The sequence below is a fragment of the Protopterus annectens genome, chromosome 7.part1, assembly GCF_019279795.1.
Source record: "Protopterus annectens isolate FY-2018-M chromosome 7.part1, PAN1.0, whole genome shotgun sequence".
NCBI lineage: Eukaryota > Metazoa > Chordata > Ceratodontiformes > Protopteridae > Protopterus > Protopterus annectens.
In genome coordinates, this window is record NC_056740.1 from 236796954 (window position 1) to 236819507 (window position 22554).

Consider the following 22554-nt stretch of genomic DNA (forward strand, 5'->3'; position numbering starts at 1 on the left):
TGCCTCACTTTTTTAGCTCAATACAAACTATTAAGTAAAATTTCAGCTATGCATATTAGAGAGGCGGTTGTGGTGAAAGTATTTTTGCATTACCACAGCAATCTGTAGGTGTTGACATAACTGACTCCAATGCATGTCTACCACCTTCCCCAATATTTACAAAACACTTCTTAGTTCATACATTTGTGGCAAAGTCAAATAATGAAGCAACTACTCATGCATTAACTTACACCCAGACAGTTGATTTATTATATTTTACATGTTTAAACCATTTGTACAGTTCTGAAAAAAAAGATTACTATATACATTCCTAGTGAAGAGAGACTTGTATGTACAAAAAATTCAGCTTTGGCTTTTCATACACTGTTTTCTTTTTTCTTCCATATACAAGACCAAACTGAAGACAGCAGTTCAATTACCAGAATCTACCAATCCCCCATTCTCAGTATAGTATGAAAATACTGGCATATTTTATTCAATAACCTTAATCCATAAATACATATAAACATATTATGTATACCAGAATCTTATAAATTACATTATGTACATGTGTTTACAAAGGCAGTAACATTTTGAAAAAATATCTTCATGTGTATTAACAGACAGATAAAATCTACACAAGCATTTTTATTTCATCATGAATTAAACATTTTCTCTTTGTGCGTCAGTTCTTAAGTGTAAAAGAACATAAAAATCATCTTGTGTCAACTTGGCAGGAATCCTGCTTGGTGTTTTAGCAGCAAACAAATTCATACTTAACAAAAAAAAAAGAGAGAGAGAGAGAGAGAACCCCTTGCATTTCTAAGTACTTGGGCAGAAACACTGAACCATGGGAGTTTGTATTCCCTGTAGTCCATCTTTCAGAAAGCCTAGGCTGCAGTGCCATAACAACTACTTTCTTTTTCGCATACTGATTTCAAGTCTCCCAAGGTCTTCATAAGAACGGTAAAAGATTTCAAACTCTCGGGCTCCCCAGCCTCTCCAGACAGCTAGGCACCACTCCATGTTTTCTTTCTGGAAGCAGCATACAACAGTGTCCTTTGCTACAACAGCTGCATCAACCAGTGACCTAAAGAAACCAAAAGCAGGGTTGTAAGAATGAGCCACAGTTAAAAATTCTAGGAAAACGTGAGACAGTGCGTAATGATATATCACTCCTACCAGGCAGTTTATGAAAATCCTAAACGTAGTTTCCTGAAAATGATCCAACCTAACTCTCTTTACTCTATTTAAGACCTTAAGACACTCGCTTTCTTTAACAATAATCTGGCCACACTTGTTAATAACAGAAGAAATAAGAGTTGCTCACAAACAGCAGCAACTTCACCTGTACAGTTTCTAACAGACACATTTCTGTACATAAATTCTTATGTTCCTTATAGATTAATCTACATCTTTAATCTAGTTTGAGAAGTTAAAAGCATCTGTCAGCTTGTTTCCTTATCCGCTGGACCTATTCAGTTCTCAAGACTTATTTTCAGAGGCATTTTTGGCAGGTTACAAAAGTACTGTAATGGAGGAAAAGATGAGTAACAAAGAGAAAAGAAAGAAAGAAAAGGTGAAACTGCAATATATAGTTAACTATAAAATTTTAGGCAGTCCAGTTCACCAATCTACGCTATCACATGCAAATTGTAAATACAATAATTGTGTTGTGGTGGTGGTGCTGCGGTAGCGTTGTCGCCTCACAACAAGACATTGTCCTGTTCGATTCTCAGCTAGAGCGTCTTCTGTGGAGACATGAGTGAATGGGCGTACCTTTGTTGAAGGTTGTGCGTTAGGGCCGGCAACTCAGCACGTAAAAAACAACTGCCAATCATTAGCAGACCGGAGTTCCGCTGTGGCGACCCCTAACCGGGAAAAGCCGAAAGACACAACAACAACAACAACTGAATCATTTTATGATACATGCTCTGTCCTACTCTAGGTTGCAGAGAAATCAAAGCCTATACAGTCAAGCTAAGTCAGTTAATCTTATTGGGTCCTTTTTAGCTGTGCCAGAAACAATGAGTCAGTATTGATCCTCAATGCAATACTGCAGTGTGCACACTAGTAACATACAACATAATTCATGCTACATAGTGGCAAAACTATGTCACACAAGCATACAGATATACAAGTCACAATACTTTTGTGCATGCAGTTGAAAATGAACAATGAACTACATTACACACAGTTAAGAAATGTATATTAACTATACATTAACATATTAACACATTCAACAGTTAGGAAGGCCATTAGTAACAATCACATGTTGATCTTCTGTTAACAAAATTGATTAGCAGTTATCAGATGTGATGAGTGATTAATATAGTCATATATCTGGTGGTAGGGTCTATATTAAATAAACAATACGACAAAAGAGAGAATGCTCTTTCATTGACAGATAAATACTGAAACTAAAAAAAAAGTGAAGTTATGGAACAGAGATTTTTTTTCCCAGGGGAAAAAATCGCTGCTCCAAAAAAAAATGTAAAGACATAATAAAGTGGGGGGCTTTGCCCCCAACACCCCCCCTACTTAAATATAACAACTCTGAGATTGCACCACAGTGAAGGAAATGGCAAAGTCCCAAGAACGGGCCAGCAATTTTTTTTTCCTGGGAAAAAAATTTTGCTGTTCTGTAACTTCGCTGTTTTGTGGTTTCAGCTTTTCTGTGTCGATGAAAGAGCGTTCACTCTTTTGTCATTTCGTTCATTTAATATAGACCCTGGTGGTAACGTCCAGCATATTTCTTCCAGAACTGAAACTGCTATCCCCACAAAGCAAATTTACAGTTTAGTTTGCCAGGTAAAGTTGCACCCTTTGAATGCAATTTTAGACCACAGGTAATTTTAACATCGTACAGCTGATTTGCAGAGAGTGAGAAGTTCAGAAAATGAGTAGTAGTGCTGGAACAAAAGTTTGTGAAATGAGTGTCACTAGCCAAAATCTTGCTTTGTTTAATCAAAAACCATACAGTCTTTTTCAGCATTACACTGTGATGCTCTTTGGGGAGACACAGGGTTATTAATCTACAAATTTTGTTTGGTAATATCTATACAGAATTTAGATATGCTCTATGTCTCCTTTATTTACAGAGTGCCCCACTAGAATTATGTTCTCAGCACTCCTACTAGTTTTAACATGCTTTCCACTTGCTGTGCCTTACTTATCTCATTCAAGTAATTTGCAACTGGCTACCTATTGTATGTCATCTTGCTGCAGTGCCTTTTTTCCCAGTCACTACAGAGAATAAACTAAGAGCAACACATGAAGAAAGTGCTGCCCAACAGCAAAGATACATGACTTCTCCCCAGAAGCTAGGCTTCACCCTGCTTGCCTACATGTAATAAATGGGCATGTCCAACTCCTCATGCTCTTGGCAAAGTGATGCACAGTAGGCAGCAACATACTGGCCCTAGAAACAGTATTTAACAATGTTGAGCAAAGACACAAGGTTCTGCCTTATAGTCTAATATAACAGTCCCATAACAATGGTAGATATGAGGTACTTAGTCCTAGCTGAGTGTATTTGGATTAAAGTTAGTATAAACTGGATGTATTAAGACTGAAGTTATCCTAAACTGGATGCATCGGAACTGAATGAATGACAAGAGACAACAGTAAGGTGATGGAGTGCAAGTTCTGACTACATACCGGAATATGTACTGAAACTGATCAATGCCAGTATAGCAGTGAAGTCAGAAAAATAATGCAAAGTTGCAAATTTCACTGTTAATGATAGCATTTCCTTGCTAGAAAGGTAGGACCTGATCAACCCTTTGTGAGGCCTGGTGCATTCAGATTCATGGGAATTTGAGAACCAAAGGTAGATTACAGTTCAAGCAAGTTAGAAGTTATTTTGGCTTAACATTTATATTTTAATTATTCTTAAAATTAATCAGCCCATCATATAATAACCAAAAAGTGTATTAAACTACAAGCAATTATTATGGTAAACTGAAATCAATACACAGGATTGCATGTAGTGCACAGCTGCTGGGAGGTGAAGGCATTTGTTCATTATTTAATCCATCTCTGAGTACAAATTAAACATTTTGCTTCAGTATCACACATTCTTCTATGGATCATGTTCTGGCAAAACTGAAACAGCCAGCCAGCCAGTCAGTCAGTCATTCAGCCTTAATTCATATGCCTATGAGATTAGGTACTTTGCAATATGAATTATTGACATAACATGAATAAAACAACAAAAATACTGCTAGATGAATATAGCCTAAACCCAGTTCTATGGCATAGAGAAACAAAGCCTTGACTATGACCCGAATGACCCCAGTTTGAGTAGTGTCTTATTCACTGGCGGAGCTAAGCATGGGAGTATGCAAGAGAGAGGTAAATGCCAGCAGTTCATCATCATATAGAGAGGAAGTGGTGGATCAAGTCATTAGCTGCACTCTGCAACCAGCAAGTGGAGACTTCCTGTTACCAGTGGTGCACCAGAGACTGGGCAATGTGGGCTTAGCTCATCAAGTCAGTGATGGTAGCTCTCATTAACAAGTGTGTGGAGGCATACATATATATAATAGGTCCTCATGATGACGTGTGCTCACATTAACTAACAGAAATAGGGATCATAGCTCTCAACCTCTTAGAGCAAGAAATGTGGACAAATCCATAAATAATGGGGGAACAAAGGTCCAAAAATACAGGTTTTAAATATTGCTCTCACACACTTAGAAAGTTGATATAATAGCAGGTTTTGCATTAGCATGAATTTTCTGAAGGGTTTGCAGTATGAATCTCACATCTGTTATTATTTTTTTAACTTCAGTCCTCAATGATTTGGCAACGGTTTGCCAGAAAAACACAATTTTATGAGTAAAAGGCCAAAAATGCGAAGTAAAGACTTGGACATTCTGTGAAAATCTGCACAGCTGAGAGGTATTATGTGGACAGGATTTAATGGGAAAAACACACTGATCATCCATGGTAATGAAGGCCAAAAGCAAGCCCTCAAAAAGCCAGGAGAAGTGGCAACAGTTGGTGGGGGGGGGGGCGTGCTAACGCAGACTGTACAATTGTGTAAGATGCACTTACCCATAACAGTAGGTGTTTGAGTTCTTCATTGCCGCAGTAGCCTTTAGGCTATATTGGTTGTGTCTTGCTCACGATACAACAAGCCAGCTTCCAAGAGCTCTGGCTCCTTCCAAAACTTCCACTCCAACAGCTGATTTGACATCCCTGAGGAGGTAAAATCAGCAAAAGCCAAAGTGGAAAATCTTCAGGACTTTATTTCCTTAAAGTTAAGGAGTAACATACTAGCCCTGAACTAAAAAAAAAACAAAACAAAAAAAAAACAAACAAACAAAAAAACCCCTATACACCACTGGGGTGAGGTGAGGTGGGGTGGAGGGGGGGGGTTCAACTACTGCAGCAGTGAGGAATTTGAACTTCTACTGTTATGGGTAACTGCAACTCATACAACTGTACTAGGTTTATCATTTCCTGTTGCAGTAGCCTTTAGGCTATATGGATCGATTATGAAAACTTATCCAACCTGGCAGGAGGAAGAATATGGATCCAGAAGCCCCTGAAGAATGAACCTAGCAAAGTCAGTTCTGGACATAAAAAAAAAAATCCAGTATGTGATTCCTTGCACAGGTATACACAGAGTACCATGTAGCTGTCACTAGAAAGCTTCTATATTTTCCAATATGCCATCATAGAATACAAGGTCCACATACAGTGTGCCACAATACTGTCTGGAAGTGGTTTATCATGGTGACTATAACGAAAGGCAATAGCCAAGGACAACTAACTGTTTGACAGAGATTTTCCTTTCTTAGTCCCAACATAAGAAATACATAGCCAATTAGCTTTTCTAAAGGACTCAGTTCTGTCAAGACAGTACCTGAACATCTCCAGACTATGACTAATATTTTCTCCATGGTTCTGAGGGTTAGAATAGAAAACAGGGAGATTGATGGCCTGATTCAAAGAACTCTGAAATAACCATGGGCATGAATGAGGAATTTGTTCTTACTGATACCCTATCCCAAACGCAGACCAGACAAGGTTAACCCACCAAGAGAGCTAGCAACTCAAGTACTCAACTTGTAGATGTCAGAGCAAACAGAATAATAGTTTTCCATGAAATGAGCCTTAAAATCTGCCTTATTTGAAGGTTCAGATGGAGATGTAGTTAATTTTTCCAGCAGAAAGTTAATATCCCAAGAAGAAGCAACCTGTTTGCAAGGCGAGCTCAGGAGAAACACGCCTATCAGAACCTGTTTTACTCAGAAAACATTGAAATGAGAGAAGGATCCACAGATAGACATACTGAAGTGGCTGCAAGATGTACCTTGACAAAGCAGTATGAAGGCCAGAGGCAAGTAACTCACACAAATATTTTAGCACCAGTAGTTACTAGGTGGGAACAGACTAAAAATTCTTCCATATTTCAAGATAAAATTACCTAGTAGCAGGTTTTCTTGCCTCCTTCAGCACCTGCTGCTCTTCCTCTAAAAAGAGGTGCGTAAAAGGTATCAGAGTCCAGACTGATAATTTAAGATGTTGTCGAGTGGAGTGCATCAAACACCCCCTTGTCTTGTGTGAGTAGATCCAGACAGTGATGATATTTGTGATAATTGCCCTTGGCCAATTCCATTAAGTGAGAAAACCAATACTGCTTGGAGCAAAAAGGGTCACCACAAATATTTTTGGAGAGTCCTTCTGAAGCCTCAGAATTACCCTGTATAGCAATATAACAGGTGTAAATACATAAGAATCATTCCCCCTCTAAAGACGTGAAAAAAGCTTGCATAAAGCTGTTTTGAAAGGAGGACAACAGATCTATTTGATGTGTTCTCCAGAACTGGATCAATACCTGTAAGACCCCCTCCATCAAACAGCATTTGTAAGGGCATGCCCTGGTCTTTCTCAGTTTGTATGCCACCATGTTGTGCTCTGACAGAAGGTAATGTGTTTGGAGGGTTAACGAATGGTGATGAGCTAACTCCCACATTATCATAGCCAGCCTGCATAGAGGATATGACGTTATGCCTCTTAGCATGTTAATGTATCACATTCACTGTGATGTTATGAGCAATCACGAGGAGAGGTCCAGGGCACCATAGACAATGAAGACATTCAAAGGCATGGATCACATCACCTTCTGTTTTAGAAGTCTCAAAGGCCTTGCACCTTTACCCTCATAGGAGCTGCCCTGAAAGGAACTTCCGAGATGTGTGTGTCGATAAATATTAACTTGGAGGTTGCAGAGAAAATGGGAGCATGCATACTTTTTTCTATCAGTAGTATCGACTAGTGCAGATCCCTTAACACAAAACCCAAGACAGGTATCTAGTCCCTGGGCACTGATAATGTGGAAAATTGGGGTGTGAATGCTTAAAAGGTTCAAGGGCCGTTAGCTTAGTAACCTACTATAATCCTATGATCTGAAGGATGCGAGTGGTGGTTCAATTGTTTTTAGATACCATAGAACTTTTCTCATGTGCAACCTAGCAAAAGGAATCATGGGAAACATAGACACCATGAATCCCAGAACCCCAAGAAACTTTCTAGCTGAAGTCTGAGACTAATTTGAGACACTAAGGAAGGTTTCCAGTTAATGCTCAACTTTCTCCTGCATCAAAAACCTTTGCTGCAGAGTGTCTATAAGATATCCTTAAAGACTATCTGATGTGAAATGGTCAAGGAGAATTTCTAAATGTAATTGAAATCCCAGAATGGTTAAAAGAGTTGAAACTTATGTGAAGGGCTGTTGACATCTGGGAGAAAACTCTTTAAAGGTAAGTCATCCAAATAAGTAAGAAAAATGATTGCTATTCAGCCTGCTATAATCCAAGGCTGAAGTCTTTGCAAACATGGTTGAGATGACAAATAACCCAAAAATTAATTCAAAGACACTGAAATAAGAATACATATTTAAAATGGTCTCTAGGATGGCTCTTTCTTTGGTAGTAGAAATATTCTGTAATAGAAGGCTTTGTCTCTTGAATAAAAGGCACTGGCATTATAGCTCTGAGGGTAAACAAAACTGAAGAAACTAAGGAAAGAACTCTGTCTGTTTGAGAGAGAGGAGGAACTCCCCTGAAAAGAGGTGTTTGTATTTAGTGCTAACTGTATTCCTGCTGAACTACCTCTAACAACTAAGAGTCTGTCACAGTCTGTTGCCCAAGGGGAATGTACACAGGAAGAAGGGGAGGGAGAAGTAAGAAGGTAGACTAGCAAAGCCATCCATACGTTGAATAATGTCCCTTTGTTGGAAAGGTTCCTGTTTGCTATTGATGTATTCCTGGCATCTCTGTTTTTTTCATAACCTTGAAAGAGGATCACAGGAGATTTGAAAGGGGAAATGAAAAATCTTAGACACTCCCTAAACTAACTTCTTTCTTTCATCAAATTGTTGAGAAGCCAAATAAAACCTTTTTTTTCTATTGCTGAATTAAAAGAAATCAAACTTCTTTTCAACAAAAAATCTTCTGAATTTGTACCCAGGCATACCTTCTCAAATAGTTGCAAAAGCAGAGATTCCAGACACAGTATCTGCACAATCATACATACATACGTAAATGACATGTTTAGATCCTCAAGACATGTCAAAAACACAAAAGATTGAGATAGGCACTCTTCAGGGCAAAGAGCTGTAACTAGATCAGTCAAACTGTTGATACAAAAGAGGAAAAATTCCCACATGTTGAATTGACAGAAACAAATTCTATATGCCAATGTGGAAAAATCAGAAAAAACAAATCCTCATAGCCAATCTGTCCCAAAAACCCTCCCTAAGTCCGCAGGGGAAGGCTTGGGCAATATCAGTAGCTTTTCTGCTTATACAGGGACTACAGATTGGGATTCATTGTTACAGGAAGTACAATTGTTACAGGTTAGCACTGCATGAGGAAAGGAGTGAAATAAGGACAACCCACTTACAATATAATGTAAAATCTCCTCAAAACAGTTGGAAAATCTATTCATTCCTATGAACATACTTCATTCATCCTGCTAACAATATGAAAAAAAGGAAATTACCTCCTAAGGAGGTTGTGAGGGCTAGCTTTCTCATCATCAGAGAATTGTGTTTGAAAATCTGTAGGAGATGAAGCTCTGCCTCTGTGTACGTCAAACTCATCTGGCTTTTCTTACTCATGTAATTGTTTTTAACTGAGCTGCTTAACAGGTACTAAATTATTTCTTCTGTTAAGATACCATGTCTTCAGGTAAACAATCTTTACCTTTTTTTCTTAGTAGCATTTCTCTGTGAAACACCATTTCTCAGAAAAAATGTCTGGTGTCAAACCTGGAACAGCTAAAGAGGACGTGCCTGACCCTCCAGATCAAGTGGCTGAAAGGACTGCACCAGCGGAAGCTGGAGAAGTAGTCGAGTGATCTAAGGAACAACCGATGGCCACTGCAGATTCTCCAACTATTGCCTGAGGTGCAGTCTAAGCCCACTTAGTTGGCAAGGTCTCTCAGGTAAGTCATTTTTCTTTCTAAGAACTGTGGAAGTCATACCAGCAACAGAGGGGTAAGTATACATGCTGTTACTGAGGAGAATTGGTCAGATGCAGCTAAGATCACAGGAACAAGTTGGTCAGAAGGTAAGGTCTACACAAACAGCACATCCACACTTCCCCTTTGTAAAAAAAAAGTTCCCCAGAACACAGTAATGCACAAGCAGTACACTAAAATCCTGTCAGAGAGCCATTAGAATTTGAAAGAGAATGACAGAAATAAATGGCAGGTAAGCTGTCAACGAGTAAGCACAAGCCCTAGATACCTTGTAAATACAAAAGAAGTACAGGTACAATAAAATTCTGTTAGAAATCCATTAGAAGTAAAATTTGCCTGACAGAAATAACTGCTAGGTAAGTTGTCACAGTGTAAGCAGAAGGAGAACATTCCCTGTAAATACACAAGCAATACATTCAATCCTGCAGAAAACCCTTAGAACTAACATTTGTCTGACAAAATAAATGGCAGGCAAATTGTCAGAGCATGAAGACAAGCTCTAGATTCCCTGTTGTTGTCGATGAAATAAAGCACTATGACACATTTAAAGTTTTATAAATTATATAAAGTTTGCATATGCAATACATTTCTACATTAACTAAGCCCTACACACTAGCTAAAGTTAAAAAATAGTGTTCCCAAAGAGGAAACAGATGGTAGATTAGAAACACAGTGTTTCTTATTGGGATAATGCCATAAAAGTGAAAATATGCGGGTTTTTTTTGTTACTATATAGATGAAAAACATTAAAAATAAATATTTTCTATGTGGAAGGGTCTCCCTAAAAGGTTTTATCTGTCTGAAAGACAGTCATGAAGCAGCAAGAAACCACTGAAAATTGTCTGCTCTTGATTGCTGATGTCCCTCTGTAGGGCTGTCCAATCAATAGTCACAGAGGAAGTGTGGGAAGCAAGAGCTTTCGGAAACTGGGCAGTTGTTGATGTGGCCTGGGCAAAACACAAACTATATAGCCTAAAGGCTGCTATAACACTGGGAATATCCAGGAAGAACACAGACGATCACTGGTGATTGCCATCCCTTCACTATGGTCCCTGAGTTTGCTGCTCCAGATGGTCCGAGATGGAGCTTGGGCTGTAGAAGTATAATTGTCCATGAATGGCCACTGCACCAAATTACCACCTTCATACCCAAAACACATGCACAAAACGCTTTATTTCTAAACAGAACTATCACTAACTTTAACACTCCTAACACAATCCACAGCCTACCACAGACCCTCTGATACATGTACTTCAAATGCAAGCCTTTTCTACATTACATAACTTCCAAGCAATACATCACAAACTTCACTATTTTGTCATCCCTCTATAATCATCATCACATCCATAACATAAATATGACCCTGAAATAACTTTCCTACTGCTAAATTCCTTTTATTTCAAAATAAATCCTCAGTAATAAGCTATTTCATTTTGTAGTTACAAAAGTTCATCAGACAATTTAACTTCAAAAAGAGCTACAATTTAAATCCTAAATAAATCATGTGACACACCCCATATGACAAACCATTTTTCGTAAGAATGAATCTACTTAAAAGTAACATAACCCACATTTAAAAGCTGACAAAATTGTTAATGGATTCAATAAAAAATATATATAAACAATATCATTCATACACAGTCATTAAAAACATTCAGATATATAGTATTTTATTCTTTACAAATACCAAATTCTTCTTGTAAAAAATATGTGTATATAAAATATATAATTATACAAATTCATCTGTGCCTTCAACTTTAGTAATAGAGCTATGATAATATGATCATTGAATCCCGGCCAGTTGTAAGAATTAAAATATATTTGCCAAAATAGTTCTCTTTTTTTTCAAGCACAACTGTCCATGGACACCCCCCCCCCCCCACGTGAGTTATGGGTTACTTTTTCTTAGACCATAAATTTAAAGAAATGCCCTGCATGCCCTTTAATACGTATAAATAGGGCATTAGTATTTTTTTCCTTTTCATATTTCATAACTGTGTTCATAAATCCATTCTCAGAATTTGCACTCAGTCTTGCCAATATAAAATACTTTTGCATAACTGGCACAAGGCAATATACGCTACTCCATCACTTTCACAATTAAATCGGCCTTTTACAAGGAACATCCTTCCCAGCATCTCAATTCTATCTCCAGCCAAAACAAATTTACAATAATTATATCACCCACATTTTCTAACACCACACATAGTACCATTTTATTATTATAGGTTTCAAAAATAGATTTTAGGTTCTTCCCTCTTTTATACACTATACAGTGTCTTGGTCCCAATTTTTTTCCTGTGCTAGAATCGTCTCTTAAAAAATTCTAATTTTTTTTAAGTATCTACCTAATAGTATTACTGTCAAAGTTGAAAACAGAAATAAAAGCATTAGAGTAGGAATGTGGTCCCTCATTTGGTTCCCTCGTAACTACCTTCAAATTGAAAAATGGTGCAAAATATCCATTATCTCTTTTACTACCTACTTCCAGAATAGGTTCATCAATCAATGCAGATGGATAATCTCTTTGCAAAAACATATTTTTTAAAAACTGACATTCAGATATAAAATCATCCTGGAGGGTTATCATCCATGCTGCATGGGCCAACTGCCCCTTAATCATCCACCCCCTACTTTGATAGTAATACTATAATATAACCCATCCACCAATCCAAGTAGTGCTTGAATAAGTAAAAGAAGGAACTCTGCTTCAGATGGATGGGAAGCCTGTTCCTTAGAAGTGGCATCCTCTGACACACATACCTCTCCCTCCAGCATGCCTTATTTATGTTGCAGACAAGGTTAAGGTCCCTAGACTGGGCATTTCTGATGCTATTTGGTTTAAGTGTATGCAACAGGTCCCATAAGGGCTGGATCAGAGGCCGCTTTGATATCCAAGTATAGAGCACACATCAGCAGGCATTGAGGAGGTCCCTGTAGGTCATTTTTTTTTTACGCCATGTATTCATTTTGTGAAGAATGCCAGAGGACAGTCCAGTTGTTGCATTTCCATTGTCAGATATGACTGGTTTCATGGGAGCTAAGTACAAGAGAGCAAAGACATCTTTGGACCTAAATACCACACTCTTGCTTATAAGTTGTGCAACCTAGAATGATTTCCTTACTACAGTAGATATATGATGGTCAAGGCCAAGTACCTGGCTACATGCATTCCCAAATCCTTGACCACACAGTCAACTATTGGTGTATTATCAATGGTGTAATTTCTAGGGATGGTAGCCTTTCTGAAAGATACTATCATGTATTTTTGGCATTAAGTTTTAGACTGTGACTCTGGCACCAGTTATTAGTCTGTGTCAGGACTTCTTGGAGAATGCTCGTCTCTTTGGGTGTTCAGTGACTACGTCTAGTTTGCAATCATCTGCAAACCTGGCCAGTTAGTAGTTAGTATCCTTTCACAAAATAAGCAGTCTCAGCACAGAGCCCTGGGGGGGGGGGGGTCTCCGCTAAAGGCAGGGCTTTTTTTGTAGGTAGACTCATCTATCTTGACTTGGTGTGTCCTGCCTGTGAGCCAGCTGGCTAGTCTGATGAAGTATTGTGTTAAATACTTTGGGCAGACTGGGGTAGGCAATATGAACCATTTGTCCCTGGTCCATTACTTTGGAAACCTTCTCTACAAAATCCACGAGGTTGAGTATGTATGACCTGACCTTGTAAAAAGACCAAACTTAGTTGGATACAAGGTCTGAAGTCTTCTATGTTACTGTTTAGTTTCCTGAGTCTCTGGATGGGATGCCCTTGAGCAGAGGGATAACAGTTGCAGTTCTCCATTTGTTTGGCACAAAGCCTGTGTGGAGACTATGAATAAATACTGTTTTAGAGGGCCTGATGGGTCTTATTTTAGGATACTAAGGAGGCATCCTGGCATGTTATCAGGTCCCACTAACGTTTTTGCACTGGAAGCAGATTGAGAACCTGTTTTCAATAATCTATTTGGCATCTTTAATGACGTCTTTTGCTCCCCATGAATCCTGTTTACGCTTCTGGTAATTTTTATTCCAAGAATGGTTATAAACATTACTCAATAACCTTAAGTGAATTTTGCTGACATACTGAAACAGAGTGACTGTGTAATAAATTCCTTAGTCAGATCAACATTCTTCAAGAATGGTACAAACACATCTTTTCTAGTCAGCTGGCCATTATGTTGACCTTTAAATTTCCTAGCAGGAACTTGGAAGTACTGCAAGTTAGGCATCAATTCCCAGTACTTTGTTGTTTGCTAAAGCTTCCACTGCTTCTTCTTCACCATCACTATCAGTTCCTGACTGTATGATTTATTAAGGCATTTATTTATCTGTTTATTTACACTGCAATAACTTAGTGTAGTATTTCCACTATGTGTACTGCTTACACAATGAATGGTACTGCCCCATCTAAGCAGTCCATATAAAAAAGTAAAATAGGTTAAGTGGTATATTCCTGCTGAAACTACATAGCAACCTTTTAATAAGTGGGTGATGATAGTGTCCACAAAGTCCACCAAAACCAATACAGAACTGCTTCTCAAAACACTGTACTAATCTGATGCAAGGATAAAGTTGTCAAATTAGTATGCAAACTATACATTCTGAGATACAAACCCAGAATTTCAGAAAATACCAGACACTTCTCAAATGTGTCCAATACAAGTGAAGACGCAGAAAGAACAATGTAAAAGGCAAACACATCAAATAAATCTCAAAGCTCATAAGAATGCATAAAATAAATATAGGGTTCAGAATTCTGCAAACTATGTCAAACTATCTCCCGGATTCAGCAAGCCCTGACGGTGTGCAGGACTAGTGCAGGGGCTCCAGCAGACAATATGTCTGCTGTGCGATCCAGGAATAAGCTGTAGGGACGTGCACAAGTGCTCCTGCACTAGTCCTGCACGGACTCGACCCCTGTATGCAAATCACCCCATTTGCAGGTGAAATCCATGCAAATGAGGTGAATTTGCGATCCAGGAAGCTGGAAGCCGGCTGTGCAGGACTAGTGTAATCTGCAGAAATGTACTCCACCAGTAACAGAGTACATTTCTGCAAACTACAAAACAGAGCCATGACAGCTCCAAATAAAGGGTGGATAGTATGAAGAAAGCATGGCAATGACCAAATATAAGGCCATTGGCATGAAAAACAGTTGCAAAAATAAAAAAAAAATCAACTTTTATTTTTTTAGCCGATCTCGGCTGTTTAAGTGTAGGGCAGCGGCGAGCAAACGAGATCGGGCAAAAAATAAGAAAAAAAACTAAAATAAGCATTCTAACCAAAATTACTACTTTGCCATTATACTCAATGGCAGCCAGAAGACAACATGGCCAGTGAATAGTGGTTGCTAAGGGGGGGAGGCTCAGTGTGGGACCTGTAACTATGCATCAGCAGGCAATCCTATGCAAATAAGGGAAATGATACTGAATCCCAGATATCCCCTGCATGCTAGTCTGCACCCAACAGTGTAAGAGCAGGAATAGCTTGGTACAAGCCTAGGAGTTAGCTGACATCATGGGGGGGTGTCAGGCATACTGTAAGCAGATTGGAGCCCTGTGGCTCGGGTTTGCCATTAGCTTAGCATAGCTAAAGGAAGGGGGTGTGTCTGAGGCTGCCTAGCACTCTTTACATTGCCTAAGCGAGTGTGCGCACTGCGCAATGCGCACCTGGTTTAAAGGGGAAAAAAAAGTAAACCAGGAAATAGCAGCTCTGTGCACTGAGTTTGCACTCCCAGGCTTAAACAGGAAGGCAATGGGAAGGGAAAACAGCAGTAGGAAGGTAATCAGCGAGAACTAGCATAGCTGGCAGGTGAAATGTATCAGAATCAGCCAATTACACAGGCAGCAGCCCAGCCCAGCACAGAACACTACTATAAACTATGCAAACACCTTTCCCTCTGGTTTTCCCACATACTCTACACCACCGGTGTATACAAGCAGGAGAATTTTAACAAACAAAAAACAAAAAAATGATAGGGGCTGCAATAGCTATCATACAACAACATGTGGAAGAGGCTGAGGGTGGTGAGGATGAGAATGCTGTCAACCAAGCCACAGTGAGAAGATGGAGAAGAGTGTACAGACCCAGGGTAACCTACCAGGGGCTACATGAGCTGAAGACAGTGGAGCGCTATATGGTGGACAGGGACCTTCTACAGCAAACTGTTGAGCTGTGCCGGCCATGCCTCACACACAGAACTAACAGAGGGGAACCCATCCCAATGGATACCAAGGTATGTGTAAGCCTAAGAATACTAGCTACAGGTACCTTCCAAAGGCCAACTGGGGATATTGTGGGGATCTCACACATCCAGGGTACTCCACCAGTTCCTGTATGCCATGTCAGCACATGCCGGTGATCATGTATATTTCCCTGGTCAGCACTATGCAGCTCTTCCACCAAATAGCAGAATACCCTGAGGTACTGGGTGCTATAGACTGCACACATATATGCATCAAAGCACCACCCGGTGAGTGGGGTAGGGTCTACATCAACCGCAAGGGCTTCCCCTTCAACTGCCAGGTCGTGTGTGATGCCCAGGGCATAATAATGAATGTGTGTGCTGGCTGCCCTAGAAGCTATCACAATTCCCACATCTGGCATCTGACACAGATGTACCAGAGATTTGCCAATGGGTACATCCCTTGCAGTCACCTAGTTGGGGATGCTGGTTATGTACTGGTGCCATGGCTGATGACACCCATCAGAAATGCACACACACCTGAACAAAAACTCCATAATGAGGCACACGCACAGACCAGAATTATAATAGAGCATGTGTTTGGGATGCTCAAGTCACGGTTCCTGTGCCTGGACACATCCAGTGGAGCCTTGCAGTACTCACCAGCTACACGTACTGAAATTGTCATTGTATTGCCATGCTACACAATATGATCCTGCGAAAACAGCTGCAGCAGGAACAGCACGGGGCAGGGCCACACAGCCCCCCACCATTGCCAAGGCCTGCACAGCCACAGAGTGACTCAGTGGAGGAATAACCTGAGCCTGCCCCAGTAGGCAGAAGAAGGTGTGCCTAGTATGCCCTGGCCTTGGCAAAGAGGCAACTCATAGCACATACGCTGACACAGGAGGGACACAGGGAATGACTCCTCTCTCTGACTCACAAATACAGTAAAAGGGATGCCAATCATGAAACTACCTGTGCTCAACTATGTGTAGGGAGTGTACTATGTGCATCTGACATAGACAGTCCTCCAGCACCATCCTCAATACTGGCACATCCACAAGGTAAGTCACTCTCCTTACCAATTGCCGAATGGAGTAGTATGCGTTGTTACCTGTATCTATGGTATGGATGTGAGCATGCAAGGGAATCGGGCGGCTAAATGGGATGCCAGCAGCTAGTAGACACCTATAGTGGCAGCATGAGATCTGTAACAAATACTGGTGTCACCGCAGTAGCCAGTACTACACATGGTGACAAAACCATGTGCTGGGCCACATGTGTGTCCATATGACACACACACATGCCAGTAAGGGAGGTTCACATACCCAACAACAGTCTCAGCCAGCAGGACTGGTGTGGACAAACACAAACAAATACTGTGCTAAGGCCTCTGAATGATGCCTATGGGTAACATTCCCCCCAAGGCCTACACAGACAGACTACATCAGGTCAGGCAGTGGGATATTAGTCCTGAAAGGTAGGAAGTCAGAAACTAATATGTAGGTCAATCAAACCTAACACCAGTAGTACACTCATATGCCTCTAGTCAGCATGATAGGTTAGAAAACAGAATGAAATGGAGTACCTGACATACCAGTACAGTCATAGCAAATGTGTACAAGTGTCAGGTGTGCCCCCCCAATCCTGTGTAGCAATGTAGAAACAGTCAAGTGTGCCCCCCAAATCCTATGTAGACATGTAGTAACGTGTGCCCCCCATTCCTATGTAGACATGTAGTAACAGTCAGGTGTGCCCCCCCAAATCCTATGTAGAAATGTAGTAACAGTCAGGTGTGCCCCCCCAATCCTGTGTAGCAATGTAGAAACAGGTGTGCCCCCCAAAACCTATGCAGACATGTAGTAATAGTCAGGTGTGCCCCCCACAATCCTATGTAGAAAATTAGAAATGGTTTGGTGTGCCCCCCAATCCGATGTACACATGCAGTAGTAACAGACAGGTGTGCCCCCCCTAGTCCTATGTAGACATGTAGTAACAGACAGGTGTGCCCCCCTACCAATCCTATGTAGACATGTAGTAACATGTATGTGTAGGTATAATACCAGTGGAGCAAAGGTGCCCAGAGGTGGCCATGGTAGCAGGATAGATTGTAGCATTTGTACAATATGCAGGTATGTGTGTGTTAGGTTGGTGTGTGTTTCATATTGTGTGAGGGTGGTCAGTATGTATGCATGTTGAGGTTGGACCTGGTGGCCATTGCCCACTACTGCCGATGACAGGGCCAAGTCCTCACAACTGTAGTGACAAAGACAATTCCCACCAGTATAACATATGCTAGCAGTAAGTCATTGTAAATGTATGGTGGCAATATGTGCCACCATCTGAAAGATGGACATGGCATGGCTGTTGGCCTAGATATACAAGCATTACACAGGGAAAAGTACCCCAGACATATAGTATATAATGTGTAATTGTGAAATGGACACACCCTTGGGATTGTACATACAGGTATGCATCACATTATCTGGGCCTGTAGTAGGCAATACCGGTGTCGTCTGGCCGAACACTTGCAGATAACAAAGGTGATAAGACTGATGTATTGGGAAACAGCCGATGTACCTGCACATCCCAGCATAACTGGAATGCACCATGCATATCTGTGAGTCAGATGCAAGTAGTGTCCATAGCACACATGCACCCAGCTCACCCAAACGCCACTCACAGGTACATCTCTGGCCGTATCCCTGCTGTTGGGAATGGGTACAATATGACCCCCACCTGTGTATGGCAACAGCGAAAGAATGCAGCATGCAGTGCAGGTGTCCCATGCAGGTGTGTCCCTAGCTGTAGGTAGCACCCTGCCAGCATCCACACCACTGGATCAATACTGATAAAAAGTATTGGCATGAACACCTAGCACACTTACCCTGTCACCCCAGGGGAATATACACTATGGCGATCTGGGACTGTAGGACTGACAGAATACAACGGCTTGCCACAGCTGGCCTGCATCACCACCAAATGGCCTACAGACCTCTGTCTCACAAGTACTGCCAATGCATGTTATGTCATGGCCACCCAAATAACAACATAACACACTGCGCATAAGCCATATGTAAGGCCAGGTGAACAAACCACAGTAACAAGTCCACATGTCCCACTGCATGAACTGTGGACCAACACCAAAACACAGCTGTGATGAGGTGATAACCTTAGGGAAAGTATCACAGAATGTATGCATAATGTATGGAAGAGGATAGAATAATGGGGGTGGGGTGGAGTGGGAGCATGGGCTGCATGTAATGTGCCAGGTCCAACACACAGCTGTGTGCACATACTATCCCTGGCTGCAAACACATAAAAGGGTGGCTACAAACCTGCCCGTACACCACAATAGGAGTAATGTCCTGACTTATGACCCCTGCCTCTGGGTAACCTGTGTGAATATGTACAGCTGTGAGGTATTGCCACAGCAAGATAAGGCCATAATGTCATGTCAATGGATGTACAAGTATAGGATCCTCTGCCAGCACTGTACCAAGGTGCTAAACTGGATACACAGACCCTGGAGCAAGTGTCTGCAGCTCCCCCTCCAGAATGACATAACTTTCCATGAATATTTAGGCGTTTGCCCACAATACTGGACACATTCCCCCTTGTTCCCCATGACATCACTGTGAGCAAGAATGTCCATCTGACAATACTTGAGGACATAAAACATCACAGTGTATAACAGTATACATGTCTGAATATCTCTGCTAACACCAGTATCATGTAGCAGAAGCAGCACAGACACAATCACCTACAGTATGAACTATCCTTTGCACAGTTTGACCCTATATTGCCAAATCATCTACAGATACCCTGCAGAAACAGTTTTCTACCTGTAAGTGTACAACAAGGTCTGCACTGGAGTACAAGCTACTTGGAATGGATCCACACATTCAGTACAGAAGGGCATACTGGGCATGCTCACACACAGAGAAATTAAGGCAATGTCAGACAACAACATACTGAAAGGTCATACTGGGCATACTCACACACTTAAACAAATGAAGCCCATATCTGCAAACAACAGTGGACCAGACATATCTGACAGTTGCAGATGTTAGTGCATATACTCCTCAGTATGCACCAGTCATGCTTTGCACACACATTGGATAGGAATACAGACATATATCAAAGGACAACACACTATAATATGCCAAAAGTAGACATACATAGATGTGTGGAAGACAGTGACTGTGACAAAGAGCCATCCATTATGAGGCCTGTCCCACCCAGCACACAGCCAAATGGCTACAACCACATGATGTGTAAATGTCACCCACTGTAGAAAGTATCTGCATTACAGACTATGTGGTGCAAGTGCTAGTTGTGCAACATGACTGTATAATGCAGTAATCATCTAGCAGCTGTATACACATACCTGCGGAATATAACCCTGTGCGTGCCTGCATGTGGTGTGTCAACCTCTAGATGAATGAGTTATGGCCCATGCACACACACTGCCCTCCCCATAGCCCTACTATGACAAGCCTGTGATGTCATCCACTTTGAAATACACCTTTGGGAATGGAGTAGCCCAGTAATCTCTGTGGCACTTCATAAAACAGCATAGTGCTGTAGTGTGATAAACTAGTTAAGGTAGGTGTTCTAATCCCAGACATGGCAACTGTGTGTGTGTGTGTGTGTGTGTGTGTGTGTGTGTGTGTGTGTGTGTGTGTGTGTGTGTGTGTGTGTCTCCCTGTCTGTGTAGGGGGCAATGATTTTTAGGCTAGTCACACTCATTACAATTCAAATTCCCTACTCTGGCAAGGCTGCTGATGTCATTCACTGTGAAATACATCTTTGGGAAAGGTGTCGCCCAGTAATCTCTGTGGCACATCCTATAACTCCGTAATGCTGTAGTGTGATAAACTAGTTAGGCAGGAGTTCTAATCCCAAACATGGCAACTGTGTGTGTGTGTGTGTGTGTGTGTGTGTGTGTGTGTGTGTGTGTGTGTGTGTGTGTGTGTGTGTATGTGTGTGTGCTGATGTCATTCACAGTGAAATACACCTTTGGGAAAGGTGTATCCATGACACATCATATAACTGCATAATGATGTAGTGTGACAAACTAGTTAGGTAGGAGTTCTAATCACATGGAAACTGTGTGTGTGTGTGTGTGTGTGTGTGTGTGTGTGTGTGTGTGTGTGTCTCTGTCTGTGTAGGGGGCAATGCTTTTTAGGTTAGTCACACTCACTACAATTCAAATGCCCTACTTTGTCAAGGCTGCTGATGTCATTCACAGTGAAATACACCTTTGGGAAAGGTGTAGCCCAGTAATCTCCATGACACATCATATAACTGCATAATGATGTAGTGTGACAAACTAGTTAGGTAGGAGTTCTAATCCCACACATGGAAACTGTGTGTGTGTGTGTGTGTGTGTGTGTGTGTGTGTGTGTGTGTGTGTGTGTTTCTCTGTCTGTGTAGGGAGCAATACTTTTTAGGCTAGTCATACTCACTACAATTCAAATGCCCTAGCTTGGCAAGGTTGCTGATGTCATTCACTGTAAAATACACCATTGGGAAAAGTATAGCCAGGTAATCTCTGTGGTGCATCCTATAACTGTGTAATGCTGCAGTGTGATAAACTAGTTAGGTAGGAGTTCTAATCCCAGACATGGCAACTGTGTGTTTGTGTGTGTGTCTGTGTAGGGAACAATGCTTTTTAGGCTAGTCTCACACACATATTTCAAATGCCCCATTTAGGCAAGACTGCTGATGTCATTCACTGTGAAATACACCTTTGGAAAAGGTGTAGCCCAGTAATCTCTGTGGTGCGTCCTATAACAGCATAATGCTGTAGTGTGATATAGCACTTTGGTGGGGGTTCTAGTCCCACATGTGGTAAGTGTGGATGTCTGTGTAGGCAGCAATGCCTTTTTAGACTAGTCACACTCACTACAAATCAAATGCCCTACTTTGGCAGGGCTGCTGATGTAATTCGCTGTGAAATACACCTTTGGGAAAGATGCACCCAGTAATCTCCATGGTGTGTCCTATAACTGCGTAATGCTGTAGTGTGATAAACTAGTTAGGTAGGAGTTCTAAGCCCAGACATGGCAACTGTGTGTGTGTTTGTGTGTCTGTGTAGGGAGCAATGCTTTTTTTAGGCTAGTCACACTCACTGCAATTCAAATGTCTTACTGTACAGTAATCAACATGGTGCATCCTATAACTGTGTAATGCTGTAGTGTGACAAACTAGTTAGGTAGGAGTTCATAGCAACTGTGTGTTTGCATGTGTGTGTGTGTGTATGTGTGTGTGTGTGTGTGTGTGTGTGTGTGTGTGTGTGTGTGTGTGTGTGTGTGTGTCTTTGTCTGTGTAGGGAGAAATGTTTTTTAGGCTAGACACACTCACTACAATACAAATGCCCTACTTTGGCAAGGCTGCTGATGTCATTCACTGTGAAATACACCTTTGGGAAAGGTGTAGCCCAGTAATCTCCATGGCCCATCCTATAACTGCATAATGCTGTAGTGTAATAAACTAGTTAGGTAGGAGTAGTAATCCCAAACATGGCAGGTGTGCGTGTCTGTGTTTGTCATTTGTATCTTGTGTGGAGGTGGCTGTGAGTGTGTAACAACTGGACTCATTGTGGAGTGGATTTTGCATATTTCTTATATGGTGGCTCCATTATATGCCACAGTGTCCACCTTACAAGGATAACAGATGTGAAATAGCTGAGAGGCTGGGGTGGCAATCCAGACTCCTACATGTGGCATCAAGGCCTGGTGAACAAAGTTAGCAACCCTTGTATTACATAGAGAACACACTCAACCCATGTCTCATGCACAAACACACTTGCCTAGGCAACATCTATGTTGGTAGTACCCTGCATATTGCCCACAGATCGTAACCATGGTGTGATTGCAGTGGACTACACAGAGC

At 41.1% G+C, this 22554-nt stretch overlaps 1 protein-coding gene across 1 annotated transcript in view; it reads right to left on the bottom strand.

Moving 5' to 3' along the window:
* Positions 1–221: 221 nt before the first annotated feature.
* The window catches only part of LRRK1 (leucine rich repeat kinase 1), a 2417153-nt gene continuing 2394820 nt past the window's right edge, over positions 222–22554 (bottom strand). The window contains 1 exon segment of the mRNA XM_044078686.1: positions 222–1069. Coding sequence (XP_043934621.1) covers positions 892–1069 — 178 coding nt within the window. The 3' untranslated portion in view covers positions 222–891.